The 18,083-nt window shown below is 36.8% G+C and overlaps 1 protein-coding gene across 1 annotated transcript in view; it reads right to left on the bottom strand.

Annotated features, from left to right (window-relative positions):
- Positions 1–2,196: 2,196 nt before the first annotated feature.
- The window catches only part of LOC140148156 (uncharacterized), a 49,128-nt gene continuing 33,241 nt past the window's right edge, over positions 2,197–18,083 (bottom strand). The window contains exons 11-20 of the mRNA XM_072170019.1: positions 17,141–17,242; positions 14,797–14,904; positions 13,776–13,847; positions 12,122–12,238; positions 11,313–11,543; positions 10,866–10,977; positions 6,300–6,457; positions 5,764–5,940; positions 4,580–4,815; positions 2,197–2,584 (exon numbers count right to left, since the gene is read on the bottom strand). Of these exons, the coding sequence (XP_072026120.1) occupies positions 2,317–2,584; positions 4,580–4,815; positions 5,764–5,940; positions 6,300–6,457; positions 10,866–10,977; positions 11,313–11,543; positions 12,122–12,238; positions 13,776–13,847; positions 14,797–14,904; positions 17,141–17,242 (1,581 nt within the window). The 3' untranslated portion in view covers positions 2,197–2,316. The remainder of the gene's footprint in view (positions 2,585–4,579; positions 4,816–5,763; positions 5,941–6,299; positions 6,458–10,865; positions 10,978–11,312; positions 11,544–12,121; positions 12,239–13,775; positions 13,848–14,796; positions 14,905–17,140; positions 17,243–18,083) is intronic.

Below are 18,083 nucleotides of genomic sequence, written 5' to 3'. Positions count from 1 at the left end.
GGATAAACAGATTTCATGAGCAGATGTTGCAAAGCTGTGAACAGGAAAATAATTTCACATAAATACCATCCCTGCTAAACTACATCTTTATGCACATGAGCAAAGTTTTTTTCTTATTAAAACTACCACAACTTTGGTTGAAGCAAGCCTAGGGTGGTTCAGGAAATGAGCCAGACTTATATTTTGTTGCCAGTGGCTCCTTGGCTAGCATGTAACTATTGGGTTAAAGGAAACTGGGTGATGGATTTTCCTTCAGGGCAACAGAGTTGAATAAGTGACTTATTATTATGTCTTTGGTAAAGGTATGATGGGTGTGCTTGCATGTGCGTGTGTAGGTTCATGTGTGTTTACTTTTCAGCAACTCATGATTTTCGTAAGAATTTAAATGCATAAAACATATACACACAAACACTGTGGTGGCAAGTATGTATATGTCTATGTGCATTTACTTTCACCAGCAACTCTTCACTTTGTATAAATTAAATTACATAAAACATATGTACATTCAAACATTGTGGATGTTCACAGTTAGAGAGAAGTTAGCCCAGGCCTTCTCAACTAGCGACATATGCGCCACTTGTGGCACTTGGGAGTCAGTCAAAGTGGCGTACGGTAATTTTAATATTTTTCCACCTAAATCTTGAACAAAAAAGGGGTCAAAATAACAATCGGAGCCTAGGCATCCAACTCACGATCGCAAGGTTGTGAGTTCGAACCCCATCAGGGACAATGTGTTGTGTCCTTGAGCAAGACACTTTATCTTACTTGCTCCACTCCACCCAGTGGTGAGCTGCAAGGGATAGTCATCACATGGTGTGATATATCTTAGTGGCACCAAATAAATGTATGAAGTGCTTTAAACAAATTGAGAAGGTGCTGTAATAATTTATTTATTTTTTTTTTTATGAAAAGGGGAGTTCAACTTACGTAACAGAGATATGTTCTGGTGACTATATGATCCCTGCAAGCCATTGTTGACACTTGGAAGAGACAGTTGTCTTTGGCAACCATACATACTCTCTCTATTGTGAGACTCATCATGAGTTGCCAACTGCAAAATGTTGCCTGCAGACTTGAAGTGTGTTATTGGCCTCCTAGTTTGTGCTCCCTGGCAATCTAGTTGCAAATGATTAGGAAGGCTCATGTTGCTTTGCATTATTGGCCTCCTAGTTTGTACCCCCATCAGGCAATCTTGTTGCAATTGATTTGGTAGGCTCATATTGCGGCGAAGCATAATCTCTGAGTATGGATGATAATGTTTTTGATATCTGCTACTTGGTCCCTGATAACTTGCTGCGTGCTGTCGTCCCTGCAATACCCTTACAGGCAAGTCTGAAACAGAAGAGCATAAATGGTTTGAACGACTAAATATCACATTTTCAGTAAAAATTTATACAGATGTACACTCTGTCTGCTTTTAAATTGAGCCATGGTCCTAGAAAATGTATTTCATATTCAGTAGATCTGAATGTCTTGAGCAGTGTTTGCTCTGTCAGGAAATGAAGTAAACCAAATGAAGTATTTTTCCCAAATTTGCCCAATTTTGGTTACCAAATTTCCCAAATTGACTATTATTGTAATACAAAATTGCAAATTCTTTCGTGCCAAATCTAATTTTAACTGGGCCAAAATCGCGACATACGACCTCATGAGTAAACGCTGTTGAAAGCATATATACTAACATTTTAATGCTAAAAATATATGATTGCAATTGTTTTGTTCATACTTTATTCTTCAGGCTTAGTGCAAGAAGATATCATAATCAATAGCTGCCTGGTTGCAGATTTAGATGGATGTATAGTTTTGTACAATATATAATGCAGAAATTGTCAAATGTCTATAGGGCAGCTATTGCAGATAAGGCTTTCCAGTATCAAACACTTTATATGTTACTCCGGGATGTTACTCTATCAAAAGACCCTTAAAACACAACTTTTAAAAACATCTTAAGAGATAAGTTGTGTAGAAAAAGATGAAAACATACTTTGGTCATCAGCATCATCATCACCATCACCATCGGCTAGACATCCCATAATACTATGAATGGTCTCAGGATTCAACTTGGGATCACACAATGGTTGATTCTCCCTCTTGGCATCCTCCACATGGTCCTCACTAAAGTAGTGCACATCCGTAACCAAATCCTTACTGCAATATAAAGCTTTGGAACTAAGATACGACACCTCAATCTTGGTTCCAGCTGAGCGTTGCTCAAGTTCATCCAAGACTATCTCTTTCATCTCCAATATCTGCTTCGCTGCATCTTGACCCACATTGATAATCTCACGTACAGCTATGTGTATTGCAGCTTTGTCTTCAGTGAGTTGCGCCATACCTTCGACTTGACCCAGGATTTTGACTCCAAAACGTGACAGGATCGGTTCCTTGCCTTGTTTGTGGTAGCGTTTCAACATGCGTACTTTGCACGCATGGGAAGACATCAACAGCAAACATGTCTGTGTCATCTTTGCACTCAATACGGAAGCCTGTATACCTTGCATTTTTAGTGGGGTCTGGTTGCCAATCAATATCCCTTACACCTGGGGGTAGTTTTGCCGGAATGACAAAAGTTTCCATGTCACATCTATAAAATAAGCACAACAATGCAAAATTGTTACTAACAATATTACTGTACCAGTTGATTTCAAATGTCCTTAACTGCTTCCATTTTCTTACCATTGCACAAGAACACGGTCATGGCTACATTGCTTTTATACAGAGAAGGAGTCCATTTTGAAATGTTTGTTTAAGTATGAGGGCACGGTGGCTCAGTGGTTACGGCCTTGGACTCATAATCTGAGAGCTTGCTCGATGTGCGTGGTTCGATTCCCGTCCCACCACCGTGTTGCGCCCTTGGGCAAGGCGCTTTGCCTCGCTTGCCTCACCCCACCCAGGTGCAATGGGAAGCTGTTAGGGGTAGTCACAGTCGTTGTACTGATGGACCCTGCGCCACTTGTAGGCTGCAAACGTGTTTCCGACATATTCTAATAACGGCGGAATAAATGTAAAGCGCTTTGAGGCTGTTTACGGCATAAAGCGCTATATAAATATCTACATTTTTTTTTTTTTTTTTTTTTTTTAATGTGTGGAGGCCAGAAATAGAAATGGTAGACGAAATCAGACATGTCTGTAAATGTTGCCTAAGTCCTGAACAGCTCACCCTAATATTTTAAAAGGGTGTATCTTATTTTTACTTTTCTAACATGTTAATTCCTTTTGCCATTTTCAATGACCCTTACATGGTAAATGGATTTCACTTATAAAGACAATAAAAAAGCGCAGTGATTTATAGTGTGCTACACACAGGCACAACGTCTAGACGTTGATCCACAAGCCTCAGCACACCTTCTTACAATAAGAGGGCAACACAATTTTTTTTTTGCTAAATATATGTCATACAGTTACCCAACCTTTGGCAAAAGACAGTAACATTGTTTTAATATCTATGTATTTTACAACCTTTTCCCACATGAGTCAAATAGAAAAGTTAGCCTCAACCATGACAAAAGAAAGTAAATTGTTATAGAAAAATTATCAAATTCGTGTAAATCGTGGAACATACTCTTTGCGTGGCTGTGCGTAGTAAGCAATTGTACCATTTGTACGCAGATAGCCTCGCTAATATGGACGCGTAGAGTAGCGTTGTACGCGCGTGTAGTTCGCATGATTTGAAGCGGCGTAACAAGCTTAGTTAACTGTTCCAAGATGTACACAAATTTAATATTTTTTCTATAGTGATTTATATAGATGATACACCCTTTTATCACACCCTTTTAGGACTGAGTTCAGGATAGTCAGAGCAGAGGTGAAGAGCGGTAAACTACCTGGCCAAGACCACTGCTCAACAGATGTTCATTGTTTTGTCAAAATAGGCATCTGGTTCAAATGCTCTTACAAAATACAAGTTTATAATATGTGTACATCCATATCAAAAGGATGCACTTGTCGGCTGCTACATGTGTCTCATTTCACATAATAACTAGGAATAAATACCAGACTCATATCAAGTGTAGATTACTTCAAATCATCCCCAAGTCAAATTGTACAAGGAATGTTATCTGTATTCCTAAACCATGTGACTTGGGAGGATTTGAAGTGACCTCCACTTCGTATATGAGTCTGGTATTTATTTCTAGCTATTATGTGAAATGAGACACATGTAGCAGCCGACAAGTGCATCGTTTTGATATGGATGTACACATATTTACTACTGTTGTTCTCCTTTCTTGACACTGTAGAATGGCAGTCGGTCATTATCTTTTGGCCATTTGATGACTATCATTTCAAGACTGAGTTTGAATCATATATCCTCTGTGTAGCAGATTCAGACAATAGATAGCTACGGATTACTGGGGCAAAGGCTATCTTTTGATGTCTTTTCATGGCCACTGATGAAGCACAGTCATAAACACATAAGCTTGATTTCAATGCAACATTTTGGATCATTCAAATCTCTGCTCCAAGTAAGTATCAAAGTTTTAAATAAGTAAGAAATTTTGTGACAAATCTGATGAACAAACATTGCTTTAGGAAATGTAGTGTTTGTATTTATTGACCTTTGAGATAGAAACACACTAACCTGATGTAAGAGTATGCTAATTCAAAGTGCTTCAGCAAAGCCACCGGTAGTTCAGCATCATGCATCTTGATCTGGTCTATCAATTCCTTCAGTGTGTACTCCTGCTGGTTCTTCAACCCTGGATTGGGAAGTCTCAGGTCATGTTTGCCAAAGATAGGAGTAAATATCTTACTGGTCAGCCACTCTATGTCTAGAATTAGTACATCATCATGGTCTGCCAATTTGGCATGGAAAAGCTACAAAAAAATGAAATAAAAAACAAAGACTTTGAATTGTATTACACGCACTGCTGTAACCCAAGTTAAAACCATCACAGTGCCATATATAATGGTTCGTCTCAAGTTCGGTAGTGACGTAGGTGCTTATTTTGCTGGTAGCAGTATCAAATCGCTCACATAAAGTCACTTGCGCAGCGTGTACACGAACATGTTCAAGGAAGATTTGTCGGCACGCTTGCATGCAGCGCACCCGCGGAAAAGCATTGACGTCACTACCAAACTTGAGGAGAACCAAAGAATAGTGAACAGGGATGTAAGTGGATGACAAATCCATTTCCTGATAATCAACCTAGCCCTTGGACAGGTGGCCAAAACCATTGAGCATTTAGGAGGGGCACGGGTCATCCAGGAGTGAGGCTGTGGATCACGAAATGCCGTTTTAAATGGTGGTGATACCACTTTACCCCTGCGGTAACCTATATACAGCCTCACCTCTAACTTTTCTCAAAAAAAGTTCAGATTTTTATACCACTTGAAACCTCTGGCTACATAATGTTTATGTACAGAAATTTTCATGCAGATTAATTCGTTTAGCAAACAAATTGTCAAATTTGAATTACGTTCTGGTGCACCAGAACAAAATTACAACACATTGTCTATGGAGCAGTGTAATACATGCATAATCATAATCATGCATAACTCGCAAACGCAAAATCAGAATCAACAGACATTTTGGGAATAAGCTTTTTCTACTGAAAAATGTCATAAAAAGAGGATGCTAGGATCACAAAATACTCCTTTAAACATTTTTTTGCTCTTTGCTGAAAAAGCTTACTTTCTCAGAAAATTTCGCCAGCCAAGTCTGAAAAAATAAAGGGGCGCACACATACATGCACAGACAGATGCCTAGCATTTCTATAGCCCTTCACCAATTCTTGGCGGGGGACTAAATATGTAATACCTTACCTTGCCTGAATCATGGAGAAACCCCACAGCTTTCTTGATCAAATCCTCTTCTGCTAGTGGATCCATTAGCTGAACATTCTCCACAAACTCTGTCCATGTTAGCAATGGAACATTTGATCTAGGCCACTGTCCCATGGCCTTGGCAATCTTCCTGCATATTCTTGGCATTTCTCCACCCTATCCAACATAAAATAGATACAATCAAAAAATTACATATTTTTCTACCAATTCATGGTTATCATTGCTTTTTAATCATTTGAATTCTAATCACCAACTTATCAAGGTATGATAATTTAATTAGAAAAATAATTCTCATACTTTGCCTAGTTTTACTTCTAATACTTTTTTGCCTATCGACACACTCTATAGTAGGCTCACACCACCCACCCTCAGGTTTATCCTTTGTGTAAGAGAGCATAAAATATTAATAGGATTAGGGTTAGGGTAGGATTAAAGTTTGGATTTGTTTGGTGTTCTCTTACACAAAGGATACACACACTCTCACATTCACCCACCCACCCCACACACATACTTACCCTCATTGGCTGTGCCAATTTCCCAAGTGTGGCTTTGAGAATGTCCATTTGCCTTCCAGACTGTCTTGCATCCAGGACAATGGATTCCTTGTGGATATTCAAGAACTCGCCATACTGCATCACTAACCCATCTAGCAGAGACTGTGCAGTTGTCTGAGCTACAAGGAAAACAAAATACTCCAATATTAGTATTGTAATACCGTAAACGTTCGCCTAATGGCGCACCTGGGCTCCTTTGCTGGGGTAAATTTCATGTACAAATAGAGAGCTTCCTCCTCTAAAAATCTCAACAAGAATTAAAGGTATGTGCACTTATTTGCTGGTGGATTTTTTAAGGGAGGGTACTTTTTGTTTGTGTCTAAAATTCCAGTTATGTTAAGGGAGCCCATAGTGCCATTAGGCGAACGTTTACGGTAGTAATGCATCAAATAAATTTGGTGGTGGTAAAAGGATTGTATAGTGATGCAATAAGCCCAATCGCTATTTTAACTTCCGGTTTTTGAGAGCAGTTTTGGGACACTTTGACCTCTGACATATCGGGAAAATTTACGTAATTATTATTAATTTTCTTATTATTGTCACAATTTTGATCATTAAAATACCAAATAATTAATTTATAATATACTAATATTTTTTATATTTGTTTTAAATATTGTAAAACATTTTAAATTATATTTTGTACGTACAAAAACCCAATATTTCTGAATTTTCTGAAAGGTCAAAGGACAAAGTGTCCTAAAACTGCAAAAACAGTCCTACAATGCATTGCAAACTTCCAATGCCGATTGGGCTTATTTGCTACAAGCATACGGAGTGACCAAGTGGTCTAATAAGGTACTTGATCATTTTATCAGGGCTTCAATGAGTCACACTAATGACTGATTTTTTTTGGAGAAAAATGGAGATTCCTGCAACATGTTATGCTCCGGGAACTTAGCAGAATAAATGCTCCACTTAGAGGTTAGCAAACATGCTATGCTCCAGGAGCACTACACATGGATGATATCTCAAATATTTGTGCTGCTTTGTCCTTCTGAAGAGAATTTAAGCGGTTAGATTCAGATTCAGATTTAGTTTATTCCAATTCCTACCCCAAGGCCAAATTACATGAAATAAATTACATTTAAAACAACATTAAAAGACATAAAATAACATATAAATTCTACATACAGTCACAATCAGAATACTTAAAGAAATTAATTGCACTTGTTGAGGCAAAATCCTATTAAGTGAACAAAGCAAAAGAGTAAAATTACATTTTTTTTTTTATATATCACAAATCACAAAACTCACCTATGCCCACACAGCCCTGCAAACACTCCAAAATAAACGCTCACCTTTGTCCCACACCCCCCCCACTCACACTTCAGCACACCCCCCCCCCTACATCTCCACACACACCTCACATACTCTCACACTCAGACTATCCCCACCCCACCCCACCTACCCACACAGGCACTAATAAATTAATTCAATAAAACTAAGAGAACCATGTGGGGAGAGCCGAGGGGATTGACCTTTTTGGCAAATTCTATAAGCCTTTGCGGATAGACCCTAGATGTTGTCATTGGATGTCACGCCAACTTGCAATGCGCAGTAACAATGTTCGCTAAACGATATGCATCATCAGTGTGACGTCAAATGACGACATCTCAGGTCTGCCCACAAAGGCTTATGGGATTTATCAACAAGAGCACCACTGGTGCTGTAGCTCATTTGTTATGGGTTATGGTCAGGAATACCATGCGTAGCTATGTATAGCCATGCATAGATATGTATAGCCATGCATAGCTATGTATAGCCATGCATAGCTATGTATAGCCATGCATAGCTATGTATAGCCATGCATAGCTATGTATAGCTATGGATAGCTATGTATGGCCATGTATAGCCATGCATAGCTATGTATAGCCATATGTAACCATGTCATAGCCATGTATAGCTATGTATAGCCATGTATAACTATGTATACAGGGCTGCCAACTTTGAAAAACACATTTCAGTATTCTCAAACCTCAAAATCACCATAGTGCTGTGATCAAGCACAAATCAGCATTTTGAAAATATACTTGCGGTTCTCAAGATATTTATTTATTCAAGGCATTTATTTATTTGTACCTTTTGCTTGTCGAGTATCCTTTGATTTGATTTTGTTTAATACAGTTTTGTTTGTATATTTGTGACGTGTCATGTCAAAAGGAGACACTTTTGGGCAGGTTATCAATTTTGAGGTTTTTACATATCTTAAATATAGAGATATTTTGCTCTACAACGCCGTTTTCCCCAATGAAATCGGACATTCCTAAGCGAAGATATTGAGTTCGTAAGTTATTGTGTTATAAAATTGGAAATTGAGATATCGGCCTTTAAAAATATTATCGACTATGTTAAGGGCTGGGGTATGAAGCGTTTGGACAGTATTTATTTTGGGACATTAGAGCACATCAGACATATCGAATTGCATTCTGAATACGAAGAATGTCATTCTGATATCAAATAATTTTGATTTTTTGAAATTCGCAATTTAATACACATTTTATGGCAAATCATTAAAATTGATATTTTTGATATTTAACAGTACTTAAAGTAAACTTTAGAAATCTGATGATTTATACTTAAAGTGTATGTAGGTGGGATGAAAAGCCGACGATCAATTGAAAATTTTGACCTTTCGAATTGAAGATATGGATTATTTTTCCCAAAACACCAAAAAAAATTAGGTCTTTTTGGGAAAAAAATCCATATCTTCAATATGAAATGTCAAAATTTTCAATTGACCGTCGGCTTTTCCTCCCTGCTACATACACTTTAAGAATATAACATTAGATTTATATAATTTACTTCGAAGACGGTTATATATCAAAAATTTGAAAAATATCAAATCTTTATAATTTGTCATAAAATTTGTATTATATTGTGATTTTCAAAAATGAAAATTATTTGATATCAGAAAGACATGCTTCAGTATTCAGAATGCAATCGATAGGTCTGAGGTGCTCTCATGTCCCACAAAAATACTGTCGAAACGCATAATAAACGCTCATTTTAGATCCCTTAAGAGCATGAATTAACTTGTAAAATGTCTCAAAAAATTACAAGTTGCCAGTTATATTCCGGTCTGAAACTATCAGACAATATTTTTAACATTAATAACATCACGAATTCGCAACAAACCCAAATTGTGAAAAAATCACCCACCGGCAGATTTTTGGCTATTTCTCCATTTACGATCCTGCCCAAAAGTGTCTCCTTTTGACATGACACGTCACATTTAATGTCTTGGATGCACCATCGGATAGATGAGTGCCACTGATGTAAAAGCAATTTCCAAATAAAAACTTGAAACTTAAAAACTACAACACTTTCATGGTAAATGAAATAAATAAATAAATAAAATTTTGCACACACATCTAATTTTCCTGACTTCATATTTCAAACAAGTGCTCCCTTCAATCTTCAGAACAGGGAAAGGCCACTAGCCTAGTGTTTACCCCCAGCACTTCCCTGTTCAGACTTTCTGTTTGTCTGTTTTGTAATGTCAGAGAGGGGTTGTCATGGTCCCATATACTGATATACTAGGCCAGTGCCAGTCAAAAGGACATTTCACCTTGATTAAATGTTTACATAACTAATTGGGTCAAGATGTGTGATATAAAGTGTAAATGAGTGAGATGTTTGTTCATAGTCAGGGTTGCCAACTAACAATTTGGTAGCCCAATTAGTTCTGATTTGGGAGAATTTGAGACACTATTTGCTCATGGCTCTTGCACAGAAGTAAGGGCCTATAGACAGCACAAGCCCAATTGGTGCTAAAAGCAACACTGAAAAGCAGACATTGTAGCTGCACTGAAACAGTAAAGTTCAACAATCTCTTTTACAAATTCGCACGATCAAGGAGTTTGTACAGTGTTTGTAATATGGAAAGCACCACAAACAGTCTACATAGGAGACTATTCCATGAAATTTGGTAGAACTTTTCGTAAGAAAATGCTCCAAAAATGATACTTTCTGTCCGAATTTTTTTAGCTAAATAAGTAACAATCATGAACCATCATGCAAAGATCGCCGCCTCAAATTACCAGATCCATTGCTCAAGCGATGTAGCAAGAGAAAGAAAAAACATACAGAAATATGGACTATGCCTATAGTGCATTGCGTTTACGCAATGAGCTAAAAAGTACTTGTTATTGTACACTATTTTGCCCACCATGTGCACCAAGCAGGGTTGCCAAACCCGCGATTTGGTAGCCCAATTGGGCGACTTTTGAAGATTTTCCCCGCGACTTTTGACAATTTCCGGTCCCATAGAAACCACTGGTTAAGAAAAAAATTGGGCGACTTTTCAACATTGGCTCCCGCGACTTCCGCTAGTTTCCTGCCCCATAGAAACCAATGGTTAAGAGAAAAATTGGGCGACTTTTCGATTATTTGACCCGCGATTCGGGCTGAAATCTTTTGGCAACCCTGGCACCAAGGCACCAGCCTAGCAGGACCTTCCTATTCACACAGTGTTGGGTCCACCAGAGAATAGAATATAGGTTTTTCTGCTGCAGTTTGTCAACTTACCATACTCAATGTTTCCATGTACATCAAGGTGTGTTCCCACTATGACTACCTCTGGCTTGGTTTCAGCTGCATCATGGCCTGCCTTCAAGAACCGCAACCAATAATGTAATTGCTACAGAAATAATTGATATTAAACTGCCTTCAAGAACCGCAACCAATAATGTAATTGCTACAGAAATAATTGATATTAAACAAATGCAAAATATAAATGAATGCTTCAACAAATGGTCAAAGCTCTATTGTTCACAGACAATATGATATTGTTTTATCAACACTTGTGCTGGCTGTTACCCAGACTGTTATAAGTAAATCAGGAAATCATAACAAAATATGAATTCATAGATAATAAGATATGTTAATGTTAAACATACCAATGTACATGCCATGAAACGAGAAGGGCAATTTTAGAGTACAATTTTGAAAGGCTTTTTTATACACAAAACTTACTTCTTCTGGCTTCATATCAGGGCCAGTGATATCGTATACAAGAATGAAGATACCCTTGCTCTTGCTCAAAAACATTGCATGTGTAAGATGGGACTCCATCTGGCCAGCCATGTCCCATATGGAGAAATCCCCTGCTCCTTTGATATGCTTTGACTTCACTTGAATCCCTGGAGTAGGACAGTATGTATCAGTTGGCTGCTTGTTGCTGGTTTTTAATGATGACCAAAATCCCTGCAAAATATTAATCAAATTTAAATGGTATTGATATTGGTATAATTTTTTTTTTCTGAAACACTATTATATGAAAATATTATTCAACACCAACACCACCAACAACAACAACAACAACAACAACAACAACAACAACAACAACAATAGCAAAACAGCAACAACAACAACAACAACAACAATAGCAAAACAGCAACAACAACAACAATAGCAAAACAGCAATAAACAACAACAATAGCAAAACAGCAATAAACCAACAATGACGATAATGGGAAAAGGGTAACTAATTTTTTGCAATAACAATAACAACAATAGCAAAACAGCAATAAACCAACAATGACGATAATGGGAAAAGGGTAACTAATTTTTTGCAATAACATTAACAACAACAATAGCAAAACAGCAATAAACCAACAATGACGATAATGGGAAAAGGGTAACTAATTTTTTGCAATAACAATAACAACAACAATAGCAAAACAGCAATAAACCAACAATGACGATAATGGGAAAAGGGTAACTAATTTTTTGCAATTGCTAGATTTGGCCAAAGATTGTCCATTACACTGGCTACATCATACCTTTGTCATAGAATTGCCCAATGTTGTTTTGCCAACTCCATTGTTACCACACATAAATAGCTTCACTTTTTCCACACAATCTTCTTCTGCTACCATCTTCTTATGATTGGTCACATTCTGTAAAATGATATACATAACAAAAAATTAAGGGATGGGGTATGAGCGTTTGGACAGTATTTATTGTGGGACATTAGAGCACATCAGACATATCGAATTGCATTCTGAATCTGAAGAATGTCCTTCTGATATCAAATAATTTTGATTTTTGAAATTCGCAATGTAATACACATTTTATGGCAAATGATTAAAAATTGATATTTTTGATATTTAACAGTACTCGATGTAAACTTTATAAATCTGATGATTTATACTTAAAGTGTATGTAGGTGGGATGAAAAGCCGACGATCAATTGAAAATTTTGAACTTTCGTATTGAAGATATGGAATTTTTTTCCCTTAACACCAAAAAAAATTAGGTCTTTTTGGGAAAAAATCCATATCTTCAATATGAAAGGTCAAAATTGTCAATTGATCGTCGGCTTTTTCTCCAGCTACATACACTTTAAGAATATATCATTAGATTTATAAAATTTACTTCGAGGACTGTTATATATTAAAATGTGAAAATATCAAATTTTTATAATTTGTCATAAAATTTGTATTACATCGTGAATTTCAAAAATTAAAATTATTTGATATCAGAAAGACATTCTTCGTATTCAGAATGCAATTCGATATGTCTGATGTGCTCTCATGTCCCACAAAAAATACTGTCGAAACGCTTCAAAACGCTCATTCCAGATCCTTAATAAACAAACCAAGTACAAATTCAACAAAAATTGTTTGTTGGTATTTTCTTGGCTGAAGCTCTATATCTATGTAGGTGTGTATTTGTAAACACCCACAAACGAGGACATACACATGCGAAATATGTATGTAACAGCTGATGCACAGTGTTACCAGATCAAAAACAGCATAAAAAGTATTATTCTGTCGGTCCGTGCCACGTCACCTCCCTGATTCGATTTTTGTTGATGATTTCTGTCATTGGTGTTATGTAAATTTCGATCGCAAATAGTCAGTGGAATCAAACAACCGTTTCTAAGTCTGCTGAGTGGAAGAAACTTACTTGATTTACTGTTTATATACTGACAAACTTAAAATTAAATTCCATGGTCGAGTGCCGTTTTTTCCGAAATTGAATGCCACTCCAACAACATCTCTATGTAGCCTCCTTCACAGCCGGTTTCTGACTAGAGATAGCCCGGATGTTGGACCGAGTCAATATACATGACTGAATTGAAAATGTATGGATAGGCTGCACACGGATAGTGAAAAATTTTTGAAAACTCTTTGAAAAAACATGTCTTCATTATCCAGGTACAGACTATCCCTACACCTCAATTTGAACTAATAATTGGTACCATTAGCTCATAAATATGTAAGAGGTGTAATAAAACATACATGTATACTACATAGTAAGTATTAGGGAAATAAGTCAAACTGTTTTCCCTTGGTACTGCAGGGTGAGGTGTGATAGGCCAATAGCCAGTCCTTATTTCTCCTCTAACCATGTAAAATTTGCATAATATAATCTAAGCATTTTTCAGGTTTTATACAATATTGCCAGAATATTATCTGCATTCATACTTACCTTTATTGCTGTTTTAATTATTTCAGAATTTTGTCTCCCAACTATTTTGTAGCCCAGTGCAGTTTTTCCTTCCTGGTCAAAAATAAAGACAAAATATAATATGCCAATTCAGAATGATTGTGAACAAACATAAATATAAACTTTCATATATATTTCAATAATCTAAGCTATTTTGGCCTCTGATGCATGTGCCATTATTGACATGGAAACAGGTCTAAGCATCTTGACCATAAAACTTGCTACCGACCTACCGTATTTCGTCAAATAAACGCCCCCGGGGGCGTTACATTTTCCCAAAGGGGGGCGTTTATTAGAGGTCATTTTTAGCACGACAATTCCCGTTAAAATCATTAGGTAAGCTTAAAACTCACGCTAAAATGACGAACTATGACCTTTTGACACTGACTTTTGGTTCACTTCCGGGTTTCGGATGCAGATTTTCGCCATTTATTGCTGCTATTATTGACCATGTGAGCAACTTGGAAAGCTTACTACACAAGATAGCATGGAAATATCGGAATTTTTGAAACATCTTGGTTGAAAAAAGTGGTGGGGGCGTTTATTTGAGGGGGCGACTATTTGACGAAATACGGTATGTCAATTATGCAGAGAGAAAAAACAGTGACACACATACCTTTAAAATGCTGCTTTCAAAAGATCAAAGGTGTCTTAGATTATTAAGACAGAAAATTCAATAATTATGTGCTTCTTAGAAAAGGCAGCATATCTACTCCTGTCATGAATGTAATTGATTCTAAAGGGATAACTCCATAACGAGATTTTAACAGATAAATTAATAGCTACTGCTCTGTATGTAGAAATTGGTACTACAGGTCCTGTTACCAACTTGATTTTTGCATTCAGAGAGCTGGAGTAAGCTGTGTGACTTTGCTTGTTTATAGCCACTGAAGTACCAGCATTTTAAGGTTATCATTATTTGAATTTATTAAGTTAATCAAGAGTCCACTTCCCCGGCCCCTATACTCGTACACACTTGTACAGACCTGCAAATGAAACTTACTTGGTTTTTGATCCCTGTATCGGCATCGCCAACTTCTAGTAGAACTTTAGCGACTCTTGCATGAGTCCTTCCACTTTTCAAAGCACAATGAAGAGGTGTGTTCCCAACCTTTTGATTATTGACCAAAAAAAATGCAAATTACAAAATATAATCAACAGTATCCTAGTGACTTTGTCAGCAATTGTGGTATTTATTTATAACATTTGGCCGAAGCCCAATAGTGTTCAGATGCTACTAAATTAAAAGGATGCCAACCGATTATGACGGGACAGGGATATGGGAAGAGGTCCAATTTTAGAAGGAAGAACACCAGAGCACCCAGAGAAAAACCTGCGAGGACGAGCATGGATCGGCAACCAAACTCATGTGGCAACACAGGGAATTGAACCCAGGCCGCAGAGGTGAGAAGCGAGTGAGAAGACCACTACAGTAGCCTGTCCTCCAAAAGTATTACAAATTTTACTTAAAGGAACATATGTGACATGATCTGATCCACTCAGGCCAAAGTCAGATATTTTGAAAATTGATCTATTTATGACTATTTCTAACATGCTCAATACCTAATGCTCATTGCTTTACTGATGTTGAGACACTTGGTTACTTATTTGACCTTTTATATGTAATTTTTTCACATTTTTATTGTATTTTTTGCTCCATATTTTTGCCTATATCTCAATTTCATTATTACCGACTTTGGTCTGATTGGATTGGATGTCACATACTTAGTAATGTGATGCGATCAGGCAACATCAGTTGGAACTCGGAAATATTAAATTTTTAGTTTCTTATAGGATAATAAAAAGCATTTACAAATCTGGATTTTGCAGAAAACCCCATTGAAATTGAACAACCAGTTCCAAAGATATGAGCAATCAAAGAGTTTCCAAAACAACAGGAAACAAAAAGAAATATTTCCTTTGTTTGGCTTTTTCTCAAAATCAATATCTCCGAGTTCTGACTGATTTTGCTTGATCGCATTACATAAAGCAGGATATAATCTGCCCACATGTGTCTCAAATTGGGTCCGAGTTTATAGCTAGGTTATTCGCACTATGGGCATGTTAATTGTTCTATGTGCGGTTAGAGTAGAGCATATATTGCCACAATATTCCCTGCATGAGTAAGACCCACACAAGGTTGTACTATGGTACATGTAGGTGTAAAGCACATCTATAGCAAAAATAGTCCTTGAATTAGCAAGACCCACACAAGGCTAACTGTACGTACATTGTAGTGTTTGTTGTCAAATTATTCCGCAAATTAGTAAGACCCACAAAAGGTTAACTATACTACATATATTATATACTAAAAACAGCAGTCACCACCGAGCAGTGGCTTAATGCGACCACATTTGGGGTCATGAACTCAAAATGTGCATGAGTTTGTGAATTGTGATAAAGTTGGGCCCCCTGTAAATCAATTTCAATACAGGGCTAAAAGTGGGTTGGTTTTCAAGAAATGTGACAAATTCAAAAGGACTGGGAACCCCAAGCTATTATAGAAGCATTGCAACAACTTGACCAAATCTCTTCATCCATTTTAACTTGAATTAATACAAGCTCATCAGTCAATGTACATTGCCCACAGCTTACCCTTATTTTGCTTTTACGCAATGACCAGCCCTGTCTCTACAGATTCCTCACCTCTTTCATCATCTTTGTGTTATATTTTATAACTGGTTTGTTTTATTACCCCATTGTCCAAATAAACTTGCATCATACCTTGTTCAGCCAATAGTTGGCAAAAGAAAAAGAGGACTAATAACATTGTGTATTGATATAGAAGGGTGTGCCCGCAGCTGGGCGCAGCACCTACATATTAGTTGGACATTGAGTGTGACTGGTGCATACTTACATGGATTTAGGCAAATAATTTTCACCAATTATAAGCAGAACAAAGTATATTGACATGGGGTGTGAGAGGCCATAGACCAAAATAGAGGAAATTACTATTAAAAAAAACCCACTGAAAAACAGCGTAAAATCAGGGTAAAACTCCAAATATGGACTGAAAACAAAAGAAAACATATACAATTTGGCAACAAAAAAGGAGGAAATCAGCTGAAAAGAAGAACTCTCACACCCCTAAGTGACCTACAGTAAGGTTGTAAGGTCATATTAAAATTTAGCTTTGGTTCACAATGCATCTTTGCATTTCTTGTCCAAGGTACTTTTGGTCTCCATGTGACAAACCAATATGACAGATTCACTATGGCAATATGCACAGGACAATAATTGTTCTTTGGGTCTAATCTATTTGATATATGCTCATTATATTAGGGGACATGTATATCTTCTACTAATTTACTAGCAGAGCTCTTCTATATCTACATTCATGACCTCACCTTGTTCTTAATGTCAACATTCGCCTTTCCAACTTGTATGAGGAGTTGACATACCTCAGCACCATTCTGTTCAGCTGCTGCATGTAGAGGAGTGTCTCGCACCTAACATGAAAACACATTGTAAAAACAATAAATATATCGGTAAAGCAGAACAACAGAAGTATGAGTACCGTACTGACGCAAGTATAGACTATACTCGATTTTTTTTTTTTTTTTTAAGTTATTTATTTTTTCGGCTTTGGAGTGTCCCTGGACCTAGACCTAAATGCTAGGATCATTCATGGTTGACCTAAAAAACAAAAACAAAAAACAAAAAAATTCAAGATATTTTGTATTTTTAATATGAAAATTGATAATTTGTATTCACGTCATAGTCTATTAATGATTTCAAATTTTTTTTATAGTTTAACCATGAATGATCCTAGCATTTAGGTCTAGGTCCTAGGACACTCCAAAGCCGAAAAAATTTGGGGGTGGGACTTTACTCGAAGGTGGGACTATACTCGCGTCAGTACGGTAATAGTTTGGAAATCTATTCAATTAAAATCTTAACTGGCAACTTAAGGGATCTGGAATGAGCGTTTTGAGCGTTTCGACAGTATTTTGTGTGGGACATGAGAGCACATCAGACATATCGAATTGCATTCTGAATACGAAGAATGTCTTCTGATATCAAATAATTTTCATTTTTTGAAATTCACGATATAATACAAATTTTATGACAAATTATAAAAAATTGATATTTTTCACATTTTCGATATATAGCAGTCCTCGAAGTAAATTTTATAAATCTAATGACATATTCTTAAAGTGTATGTAGCTGGGAGGAAAAGCCGACGATCAATTGAAAATTTTGACCTTTCATATCGAAGATATGGATTTTTCCCCAAAAAGACCGAATTTTTTTTTGGGTTTTTTGGGGGGAAAAATCCATATCTTCAAT

The sequence above is a fragment of the Amphiura filiformis genome, chromosome 3, assembly GCF_039555335.1.
Source record: "Amphiura filiformis chromosome 3, Afil_fr2py, whole genome shotgun sequence".
Classification (NCBI taxonomy): domain Eukaryota; kingdom Metazoa; phylum Echinodermata; class Ophiuroidea; order Amphilepidida; family Amphiuridae; genus Amphiura; species Amphiura filiformis.
The sequence above is the reverse complement of the archived record's forward strand: the minus strand, read 5'-3'. Positions and strand labels throughout refer to the sequence as shown.